At 43.2% G+C, this 12,454-nt stretch overlaps 1 protein-coding gene across 1 annotated transcript in view; it reads right to left on the bottom strand.

Moving 5' to 3' along the window:
* Positions 1-11,266, bottom strand: part of ATP9B (ATPase phospholipid transporting 9B (putative)) — a 255,314-nt gene extending 244,048 nt beyond the window's left edge. Inside the window, exon 1 of the mRNA XM_040433993.1 lies at positions 10,697-11,266. Coding sequence (XP_040289927.1) covers positions 10,697-11,266 — 570 coding nt within the window. The remainder of the gene's footprint in view (positions 1-10,696) is intronic.
* Between the last annotated feature and the right edge of the window lie 1,188 nt (positions 11,267-12,454).

Here is a 12,454-nt window from a genome sequence, read left to right as displayed (position 1 = left end):
TGCAACAAGAAGAAATGACAGTGAGACAAAACATTTTTTGAGCATTCAATTAATTGAAAATAAAGATTAAACTGAAACAGGCTGTTTTTCAGCTGATCAAAAGTTTAGGACACATGCCTTTAAAAGGCCAAATCTGTGCAAAGATGTGGATTCATTGTCATTTTCTGTCAAGTAGTCACACGTTATGATGGCAAAGGCAAAAAAACTCTCCCTTTTTGAACGTGGTCGGGTTGTTGAACTGAATAAGCAGGGTCTCTCACAGCCCGCCATCGCTGCTGTGGTGGGACGCAGTAAGACAGTCATTTGGAATTTCTTAAGTGATCCTGAGGGTTATGGAACAAAAAAGTCAAGTGGAAGACCCAAAAAAATGTCACCAGCACTGAGCCGGAGGATCCAATTGGCTGTCCGTCAAGACACTGGATGATCCTCGACCCAAATTAAGGCCCTTACTGGTGCTGACTGCAGCCCCATAACCATCAGACGGCATCTGAGACTGAAGGGCTTCAAAAACAAAAAACGTCTTCAAAGACCTCGTCTCCTTGAACGCCACAGAACTGCTCGTTTGGACTTTGCAAGCGAGCACCAAACATGGGACATTTAAAGGTGGAAGAAAATGTTATTCTCTGATGAGAAAAAATTTAACCTTGATGGTCCTGATGCTTTCCAACGTTACTGGCATGACAAGCAGATCCCACCTGAGATGTTTTCTACGTGCCACAGTGGAGGGTGCGCCATAATGGTCTGGGGTGCTTTTTCCTTCAGTTGAACAATGGAGCTTCAGGAAGTGCAGGGGCGTCAAACAGCCGCTGGCTATGTCCAGATGTTGCAGAGAGCATTCCTCATGACTGAGGGCCCTCATCTGTGTGGTAACGACTGGGTTTTTCAACAGGACAATGCTACAGTACACAATGCCCGCAGGACAAGGGACTTCTTCCAGGAGAATAACATCACTATTTTGGCCCATCCTGCGTGTTCCCCTGATCTAAATCCAATTGAGAACCTTTGGGGATGGATGGCAAGAGAAGTTTACAAAAATGGACAACAGTTCCAGACAGTAGATGGCCTTCGTGCGGCCGTCTTCACCACTTGGAGAAATGTTCCCACTCACCTCATGGAAACGCTTCCATCAAGCATGCCGAAACAAATTTTTGAAGTGATCAACAATAACGGCGGAGCTACTCATTACTGAGTTCATGTTTGGAAGTTGGATTTCTGTTTTGGGGGGGTTTAGTTTTTTTTTGGAGGTGTGGTCCTAAACTTTTGATCAGCTAAAAAACAGCCTGTTTCAGTTTATTCGTTGTTTTCATTAAATTGAATGCTCAAAAAATGTTTTGTCTCACTCCCATTTCTTCTTGTTGCATGTTGAAGCTCTACTTGGAACCTTGTTAAGATCTAGCCATGCTAAATACAAACCGGATTCCCCAAAAATTGGGACACTAAACAAATTGTGAATAAAAACTGAATGCAATGATGTGGAGATGGCAAATGTCAATATTTTATTTGTAATAGAACGTAGATGACAGATCAAACGTTTAATCCGAGTAAGGGTCCATTCACACGTCCGTTTTTTCTTTCCTGATCTGTTCCGTTTTTTTCTGGACCAGATCTGGACCCATTCATTTTCAATGGGTCCTGGAAAAAAACGGACAGCACAATGTGTGCTGTCCGTTTCCGTTGTTCCGTTCCGCATGTCCGTTTAAATATAAAACATGTCCTATTCTTTTCCTGAAAAATCGGATCCTGGTACAATACAAAGTCAATGGATCCGCAAAAAACGGAAGACATACGGATGTCATTCCGTATGTCATCCGTTTTATACGGAATCCGTTCCTGGAAATTACATTTTAATTTATTTATTTATTTATTTTTTCAAGAAATCCAAACAACTTTATTTGCTTATTGAAATTTATACATGTTTCCGTTTTTTACGGATCCGCAAAAAACGGATGACATACGGATGACATACGGAAACATTTTCAGGAACAACGGATCCGCAAAAAACGGACAGAAAATCGGATTATAGAAAAATACTGACGTGTGAATGTAGCCTTAATGTATCATTTTAAAGGAAAAATACGTTGATTCAAAATTTCACGGTGTCAACAAATCCCAAAAAAGTTGGGACAAGTAGCAATAAGAGGCTGGAAAAAGTAAATTTGAGCATAACGAAGAGTTGGAAGACCAATTAACACTAATTAGGTCAATTGGCAACATGATTGGGTATAAAAAGAGCTTCTCAGAGTGGCAGTGTCTCTCAGAAGCCAAGATGGTAGAGGATCACCAATTCCCACAATGTTGTGCAGAAAGATAGTGGAGCAATGTCAGAAAGGTGTTACCCAGCGAAAAATTGCAAAAAACTTTGCATCTATTATCATCAACTGTGCATAACATCATCCGAAGATTCAGAGAATCTGGAACAATCTCTGTGCGTAAGGGTCAAGGCCGTAAAACCATACTGGATGGCCGTGATCTCCGGGCCCTTAAACGACACTGCACCACAAACAGGAATGCTACTGTAAAGGAAATCACAGAATGGGCTCAGGAATACTTCCAGAAACCATTGTCAGTGAACACAATCCACTGTGCCATCCGCCGTTGCCAGCTGAAACTCTACAGTGCAAAGAAGAAGCCATTTCTAAGCAAGATCCACAAGCTCAGGCGTTTTCACTGGGCCAGGGATCATTTAAAATGGAGTGTGGCAAAATGGAAGACTGTTCTGTGGTCAGACGAGTCACGATTCAAAGTTCTTTTTGGAAATCTGGGACGCCGTGTCATCCGGACCAAAGAGGACAAGGACAACCCAAGTTGTTATCAACGCTCAGTTCAGAAGCCTGCATCTCTGATGGTATGGGGTTGCATGAGTGCGTGTGGCATGGGCAGCTTGCATGTCTGGAAAGGCACCATCAATGCAGAAAAATATATTCAGGTTTTAGAACAACATATGCTCCCATCCAGACGTCATCTCTTTCAGGGAAGACCCTGCATTTTTCAACAAGATAATGCCAAACCACATTCTGCATCAATCACAACATCATGGCTGCGTAGGAGAAGGATCCGGGTACTGAAATGGCCAGTCTGCAGTCCAGATCTTTCACCTATAGAGAACATTTGGCGCATCATAAAGAGGAAGGTGCAACAAAGAAGGCTCAAGACGATTGAACAGTTAGAGGCCTGTATTAGACAAGAATGGGAGAGCATTCCTATTTCTAAACTTGAGAAACTGGTCTCCTCGGTCCCCAGACGTCTGTTGAGTGTTGTAAGAAGAAGGGGAGATGCCACACAGTGGTGAAAATGGCCTTGTCCCAACTTTTTGGGGATTTGTTGACACCATTAAATTCTGATTCAACATATTTTTCCCTTAAAATTGTACATTTTCTCAGTTTAAACTTTTGTTCCGTGATTTATGTTCTATTCTGAATAAAATATTAGAAGTTGGCACCTCCACATCATTGCATTCAGTTTTTATTCACGATTTGTATAGTGTCCCAACTTTTTTGGAATCCGGTTTGTATGATTTTTTTGCCATTTTTCAAGTGGTCTTAAACTTTTGATCAGGACTGTATATAAAGCTGAGTGTATGTGTGTGTATGTCCGCTAAAGGATCCGCACCGTCGCATTTACAATCACAAAATTTGGCACACAGGTACAGTACAGACCAAAAGTTTGGACACACCTTCTCATTCAAAGAGTTTTCTTTATTTTCATGACTATGAAAATTGTAGATTCACACTGAAGGCATCAAAACTATGAATTAACACATGTGGAATTATATACATAACAAACAAGGGTGAAACAACTGAAAATGTCATATTCTAGGTTCTTCAAAGTAGCCACCTTTTGCTTTGATTACTGCTTTTCACACTCTTGGCATTCTCTTGATGAGCTTCAAGAGGTAGTCCCCTGAAATGGTTTTCACTTCACAGGTGTGCCCTGTCAGTTTTAATAAGTGGGATTTCTTGACTTATAAATGGGGTTGGGACCATCAGTGGCGTTGAGGAGAAGTCAGGTGGATATACAGCTGATAGTCCTACTGAATAGACTGTTAGAATTTGTATTATGGCAAGAAAAAAGCAGCTAAGTAAAGAAAAACGAGTGGCCATCATTACTTTAAGAAATGAAGGTCAGTCAGTCAGCCGAAAAATTGGGAAAACTTTGAAAGTAAGGGCTATTTGACCATGAAGGAGAGTGATGGGGTGCTGCGCCAAATAACCTGGCCTCCACAGTCACCGGACCTGAACCCAATCGAGATGGTTTGGGGTTAGCTGGACCGCAGAGTGAAGGCAAAAGGGCCAACAAGTGCTAAGCATCTCTGGGAACTCCTTCAAGACTGTTGGAAGACCATTTCAGGGGACTACCTCTTAAAGCTCATCAAGAGAATGCCAAGAGTGTGCAAAGCAGTAATCAAAGCAAAAGGTGGCTACTTTGAAGAACCTAGAATATGATATATTTTCAGTTGTTTCACACTTATTTGTTATGTATATAATTCCACATGTATTAATTCATAGTTTTGATGCCGTCATAGTCATGAAAATAAAGAAAACTCTTTGAATGAGAAGGTGTGTCCAAACTTTTGGTCTGTACTGTACATCAGGTGTCGGGGGAGGTTTTAGGCCGGGTCTAAGTTCTCTAGCATGTACCGTTCCTGAGATATTCCCAAGAAAATGCATTAGCCAATAGAAGCCTGGTCACATGACCCTTATCAGCCAATAGAAGCTTAGTCTCCACATACACACAGTTTTACACCAGGTTTTCATAACAATCCAGCCATTTTTCTTCACTGCTGTAGGTCAGCTTTAACCCCTTCTACCACGGGCCAGTTTTCACCCTACTCAGGTCATTTTTTGAAAATCTGACGTGTACACTTTATGTGGTAATAACTTTGGAACACTTTTATTTATTCAAGCCATTCTGAAACTGTTTTGTCGTGACACATTGTATTTCATGACAGTTATAAATTAGAGTCAATATATTTCCCCTTTAGTCATGAAAAAATCCCAAATATACGAAAAATTTAGAAAAATTCTCAATAATCAAAATTTCAATTTCTCTGCTTTTAAATCAGAAAGTGATATCTCATAAAATATTTATTACTTAACATTCCCCATATTTCTACTTTATGTTGGCATCATTTTGGTAATGTCATTTTATTTTTTTAGGACGTTAGAAAGCTTAGAATTTTAGAAGCAATTCTAAAAATTTGTAAGAAAATGTCAAAAACCCACTTTTTAAAGACCAGTACAGTTCTGAAGTCACTTTGTGGGGGCTTACATAGTAGAAAACCCCCACAAATGACCCCATTGTAGAAACTACACCCCTAAAGTTACTAAAAACTAATTTTAACCCTTTTAGGTGTTCCACAAGAATTAAAGGAAAATGGAGATTACATTTCTAAATTTCACTTTTTTGGCAAATTTTCCATTTTAATCCATTTTTTCTTTAACACATTGAGGGTTAAAAGCCAAACAAAACTCAATATTTATTACCCTGATTCTGCGGTTTACAGAAACACCCCATATGTGGCCGTAAACTGATGTAAGAGCACACGGCAGGGTGCAGAAGAAAAGGAGGGCCGTATGGTTTTTGGAAGGCAGATTTTGCTGAACTGGTTTTTAGACACCATGTCTCATTTGAAGCCCCCCTGATGCACCCTACAGTAGAAACTCCCAAAAGTGACCCCACTTTGGAAACTACGGGATAAGGTGACAGTTTTATAGGTACTATTTTGGGGTACATATGATTTTTAGTCGCTCTATATTACATTTTTTGTGAGGAAAGGTAACCAAAAAATGGCTGTTTTGGCACCATTTTTATTTTTTGATTTTTACAACGTTCATCTGACAGGTTAGATCATGTACTATTTTTATAGAGCAGGTTGTTATGGACGCAATGATATCAAGTATGTCTACTTTGTTTATTTCTTTGTTTCAGTTTTACATAATTTTTTTTTAAAATTATGTTTTTGTGTCTCCATTTTCTGAACATATTTTTTTTATTTTTCTGCCGATCGTCTTTTGCAGTGGCTCGTTTTTTGCAGGAAGAGTTGACGTTTTTATTGGTACCATTTTTGGGTACATATGATTTTTTTGATCATTCAATATTACACTTTATGGGGCAAGGTGACAAAAAACAGTGTTCATCTGAGGGGTTAGGTCATGTGATATATTTATAGAATAGGTCGTTAAGGATGCGGCAGTACCTAATATGTATAATTTTTCTTATTTATTTAAGTTTTACACAATAATAGCATTTTTGAAACCTAAAAAAAGTGATGTTTTAGTGTCTCCATAGTCTGAGAGCCATAGCTTTTTTATTTTTTGACCGATTGTCTTAGGTAGGATTTTATTTTTTGCGGGATGAGATGACGGTTTGATTGTTACTATTTTGGGGGGCATATGCCTTTTTGATCGCTTGGTGTTGCACTTTATGTGATGTTAGGTGACAAAAGGTGGCTTTTTTGGCGGTTATTTTTTATTTTTACCGTGTTCACATGATAAGGTTGTTACGGACGCGGCGATACCTAATATGTCTACTTTTAATTTTTATTTCACTTTAATACAATAATAACATTTTTAAAACAAATAAATTATATTTTAGTGTCTCCATATTTTGAGAGCTAAAGTTTTTTTTATTTTTGTTATTGTCTTATGTAGGGGCTCATTTTTTGCAGAATGAGTTGATGGTTTTGGAGGCATACGCCTTTTTGATCGCTTGGTGTTGCACTTTTTGTGATGTAAGGTGACAAAAATAGCTTTTTTGACACAGTTTTTTACTTTTTACGGTGTTTATCGGACGGGGTGGATCATGTGATATATTTATAGAGCCGGTCGTTTCGGGCATGGCGATACCTAATATGTGTGTTTTTTCTATTTTGGATTATAAAATCTGGGGAAAGGGGCGTTTTTTTTCTTTTTTACTTGAATTTTTTTTTTAAACTTTATTTCATCTTTCTGACTTAAAATTTTGGGAGTCTGACGCCCTCTGCAATGCATTACAATACATCTGTATTATAATGCATTGCCTGTTAGTGTATTACAGCGAGTAATACACTAACAGGTTGCCTAGGAGACCCAGCCTGGGGCTGGATCTCCTCGGCCCCTGTAGAAGGCATCGGGCTGCCTTGTCACCCATCGGGTCCCCGCCACAGCAGCGCGGGGACCTTATGGGCTCCCTCACCCGCTGCAAACCCCTTCTATACTGCAGTCAGCGCTGACCGCGGCATAGAGGGGGTTAAACTGCCGGCATTGGCTTTTACAGCGATGCCAGCTGATACAGCAGGGGCCTGGCTATCAGGGACTACCTGGCCCCTGCAGTGATCGGGCGCGCACCGCTCAGATGCCCGCCCGGTCACCATGACGTAATAGTATGTCCAAATGCGGGAAGTCACTTGCCGCCATGACGTACTATTCCGTTATGTGTTGGGAAGGGGTTAAAGGGGCAGGGTGCTATGGATGACACTGTTAAGGGAGCGGAGTGCTGTGGAGGTCACAGATCAGGGGGCAGGTAGGGTGGCCATTCAGGCCACCCTCAAATAACAGACTTAAAAACCCTGCCCCCGGGTCCCACCAAGCCACGCCCTGACTGGTTAGGCCATGCCCATTTCCACTCCACAGCCTACAGGGATTGAAAAAATGAAGGTAAAATTCAACTTCTGTTGGGGAGGGAGGGTGACTTTTTCCCTGCAGCTCACGCTCAGACAGCACAAGTATGTTGCAAATTCCAGTTTTTCACAACATGAAAAAACACCTGTAGGGCTATAATGACAAGCTATTTTTCAAAGTGGCTGGTTGTACAACATCTCTTTAGCACCATCAATCCCTGTATGAGAGACATAGTAACTGCTATGTCTACCAAAAGGTATCTCTGCCCATAAGAGAAGGGTGTCCGAGAAGAGTATAACCAGAGAACCAAATTTTGTGCACAAAGCGCTCACTACTGACTTTACTTTGGGTATACTGAGCTCTAGTACCAAAGAAAGTGCGGGGGTGTCTTTACTCTGTAGTCCCACCACTATGCAATGAAACACCCGCAAATAGAAGGATGGCTTCATCCTGTATTCCCTGGTAGCGACATACATTTTTCCTAAGCCGATGCACTAGGCCTTAGGACATGGAGGATTAGTCCTACTTAAAATACTCCCAGAATTCAGGAGGAGGAACATTTTCTCCTGCAACTCCAGACATACATAATAGCAGCTGGTCACCCTTAATGGTGTTAGATTTGTTTGGAACACAACCACTTGGTTTAGAACCATTAGTTTTACTTGTACTCAGAGGCAATCCATTATGAGCAAGGCGATGTTAGAGCTGCTTGGAATGTACCAGCTGTCCTTAGGGGCAGTCCATAATAACTAAGCAATAAAGTGCTAACTATCTGGTGATCTAAAATAAGTGCAAATATAATACATACAACAATGCATATAATATATATCGCATTGTTGAACCCGCAAGAGAAATACACAATGGGCATAATACTTAAACTTTGCTGAAAATTCAAAAAGTTAGTGCAGACTTTAATAAAGGCATTTTTATTGCAATAACATAGTGCAAAAATAGTCACTTTAGTGTCCATTTTTCAATACTTGAGGTAAAGTGCACCACACTGTAACTTTAAGTGCAATAAAAGTTTTTGTAATCCATGGGAATAGTAATGTCACTTTTTGTAATCCAAATGAGGTAATAGTCATTTGTAATCCACATAAGGCACAAAGTCATTTATAATCCACATGGGTAAGAAAGTTATTTGTAATTCACAAGGGTATAAATGTAGCAGCACGGGCCATGAGAACCGTTAGCAGAGGCTCCCAAATAACCTGGAAAGGGGGAAAAAAGAAAGGAAATGGCTCCTTGCGCAACTTGGAGATAAATGAAGACAATGGGGGGAATCCTAACAAATCGTGGCTATCCGGGTGAGCGCAGAACGGAGGGCAACCTGTAAACATAAAAACTTATTAAAAACACAATATGCCAACAGGCCTTCACCCTCCAGGAGTAGGCCACGCTGTGGCTCCCAAAGTCAATGTTTCTTTGAAGATGAGATGGTCTGTCACGAGTTGGAGGTCCCAGGAGAGACCACCGCGTCGTCATGCAATAAACGGAAATCAGGTACAGACACATAAGAGTTTATTGCACAAACAAAAACATGGAAGGCAGCACAGATAAAACATGGGCTCTATGTACCGTCAGCACAGTGGGAGAAAACCCCCACTGCGCCACTGTCTAGTAATACTCCAGAGGGGCGTAACTAAGCAACTCCTGGTTTTCACTAGAGCCCTAGATGGTAGGGTTAGACTTAGCCGCAGGAAGTTGCCAGGGTCCACTCTGGAGCGTGAACTAGACAGTCACAGCAGGAGCGAATGGAAAACAGGTACCAGAAGGTACCGACGGCACATAGGCATACATAACATACAGGCAAATACAAAACAGAACTACTAATGATACAAGCAGGAGTTCACGCAAGGGAGCAGGAGTGGCAATAAGCAGAGAAGGACTTGCTCCACCAGTAGTAAACTGCATGGCCTTGTCATGCCACTCTGCTGCAAAGGCTTGCTGAACACAGACATATGAATACAAAACAGGGCAACTAATAATACAAGCAGGAGTTCACGCAAGGGAGCAGGAGTGGCAATGAGCAGAGAAGGACTTGCTCCACCAGTAGTAAACTGCATGGCCTTGTCATGCCACTCTGCTGCAAAGGCTTGCTGAACACAGACATCAGAATAAACACAAAGTAACTAAAACATAACAGGCAGAACAGATAACAGACAGACGACGTAAATGAACAAGTAGGGAAACCCACAGAGCACAGGCAGACAGACACGGATCCCATGGGTCAGCAGCATGGGAGAGAGAGTACAAACCAGGAGCAGGACAAGACAAGACAACACACACCAGGAGAGCTGACCCAGAACTGAGGAAACCTCAGCCTTAAATACAGGTTCCATGGGTGCAGCAAAGAGACCACACCCATGGAGCAGACAGAGGATTAACTCCTAATAGGCACACAGGGGAGTTAACCCATAAAGAACCACAAATGACACACAGAAACAGAACTTCAGCGAGGAGCGCCGAACGAGCAAGAACGGAAGGTCACAGCCAGAGATAGTGGCTGTGACATGGTCCAGCTCCTTATCGGAGGGACTGGAAGTCTTCCTCGCTACTTTAGCTTGAGAAGGATATTAGAGGACAGTCCTGCCTCTCATAGTCTAATCTGCTTGAGTAGTGGAGCACCACTGCTCTTCTGTAGAGGAAGTCAGAACTGACCGGGTGGTCACACTTTTCATCTGCGCAGCCATTTTCTGCTTGATTGGGGCAGCTGCTCCTGCGACTTCAAAGGGGTCCAAAACCTCTGGCTGAAGGGGTGCTGGTAGATAAACTTCCACTTGGGTCGGTCGGATCGACAATTCAAGGTACTCCCTTCTACCTAACTGCTGCTGGGATTTTCCCAGGTAACTGGTAGGATAAAATAGTTGGACTGTAGGCCAAGGCTGTCTGTTCCATGTGTCCCATCTGTCGACCCATGATTGGGGGTGTAGGCAGTCCCGGTATGAGGGGTTCTGGCTCAGGTGCGGATCTCTCTGGGTATCGTCGGACCTCGCTCTCCTCTTCCTGTAGACAGCTAAACCAATCCTGGGTAGCTGGGCTTCCTGCCAGTGCTTCTGCTCAGGCTCTGATGCCGTTGATTTAGGGAGTAGACTCACCCCTGCGGCAAATCTTTCAGGGACCGCATAGGGGTGTATTGCACCTGCTTTCCTTTGCAAAGATTGTGCCTGGCCTGGGGCAGATACGGCCTCTTGACTGATCGTCGACTGACAAATAGCTCCGTTCCCCAATCTGTCATCTTGGATGTACCCTGTACCTTTTCCGATGTCGAACTCTAATACGGTTCCTCTTCTGCGCTCCAGTATCGGGTCGAGAGGCAACAGGCGGTCAATCAGGCGGAGGACCCAATCATCGACGGCCTTTCGGTACTCCCATGCATCGGTGTCGTGAGCTGTCGCCCTCCAGGGTACTATGGGATTGAAAGAGTTGGCCTTCTCACTCTTCTTGGGTGGCTCGCTTCTTCTGGGCGGTGGAGTAGGATCTCCGGCTGCCCCCACCGCACCAGCCAGCGTGGGGCTTACAGGTACCTCCTTCCCCGATCCCTGGACAAGCTGCGGGAGGCGACTCTCTTCTAGAGCCTCTTTCAGGTCGGCAAGGTTACTCCGACTAGGCATCTCTTCCCCTGTAGACTTTAGGGTAGTCTCCTCCTGGTGTGCCTCAGTCGCCATCTTGCGATCTGTTGCGCGGGCTAAGACGGGAAATGAAGGCGGTTCCTCCTGGGAGGTGCTTCTTTTCTTCTTCATCACACAATAGTCTTGCTCTCAGTAGGCAGGGCTAGGTTTTTGCACTTCCAGAAGGGGCGTTTCTTCAGTTTCGCGCCTCTGGGCATGAAGCAGATGCTGCGCTATAGCATGTAGAACTTTTGGACGCCGGCGCACAGCATTTTGCTCCGGTCGCTTCGCAGTAAACGCATTTAAGTAATTTTCAACTGCAAATTTGTAAATCCAATAGGCTAATAAAGTTGGTAGGCACACAATTTTTTTGTTTGACTCCTGTTCTTTAGTACAATGGTATGCGGCACACAGTATGGCACTGTCATAATCCTGTTCGTGATGCCACTTGATTGCAGCGGCCCACTGCCAGCGTCTGGGGTATCCCTTGCCCCTTAGGAGGTTTCTACAAAATAAAACGTGATGCCAGTTGCGGTTAAGCAACAAGGACATGGAGTCCCCTTCGTAGATGGTAGTGCTGGTACCCGGGGTAGGATTGCCAGAGTGGTGTAGAGTGGCCTACAATGTGTCTGTGGATGTTGTATGCATGTGTCACGGTGCTCCTACCTGGATATCCTTGGATTCCAGACGTGGTGTAGTCCGAAACAAGTACAAAAGGGATGAATAACTTGGATGATGAAGGAATAATTGAGTCTACACTTGTAGTAATGTAGAACACAGCTTGCATTGCCTTAATCCCAAGCTAAATGAGCTTGATGCCACGAAGAAGTTCCTAGGATTAAAGTAAGAGACAGACTACAGACCACTAAGCTAACTTCCAGCAGAAGAGGAAGAAGTTCCTATTTAACCAAGCTAGCATAGCAAAGTTGAGATTGTTGCAGATGTGTTTGCCTGCCAAACTTAAGCCAATACCTGTTGATGACCAAGATATCGTTTGGATTATCATCAGCAGCACGTCTATCAGTGTGCGCTTGTACTCGCGCATCTTCCGATCACATTCCAGTGATGGAATTAAGGACGGCACGCTGTCCTTGTAGCGGGGATCCAGCAGGGTGGCCACCCAGTAACAGCACTGGTTAGAATGTGGGCAACTCGGCGGTCGTTGCGCAGGCACTGCAACATGTAGTCGCTCATGTGTGCCAAGCTGCCCAGAGGGAACGACAAGCTGTCCTCTGTGGGAGTTGT

This window comes from Bufo bufo, chromosome 5 (assembly GCF_905171765.1).
Source record: "Bufo bufo chromosome 5, aBufBuf1.1, whole genome shotgun sequence".
In the NCBI taxonomy this organism is placed as follows: domain Eukaryota; kingdom Metazoa; phylum Chordata; class Amphibia; order Anura; family Bufonidae; genus Bufo; species Bufo bufo.
This window is presented reverse-complemented; position numbering and strand designations above follow the sequence as displayed.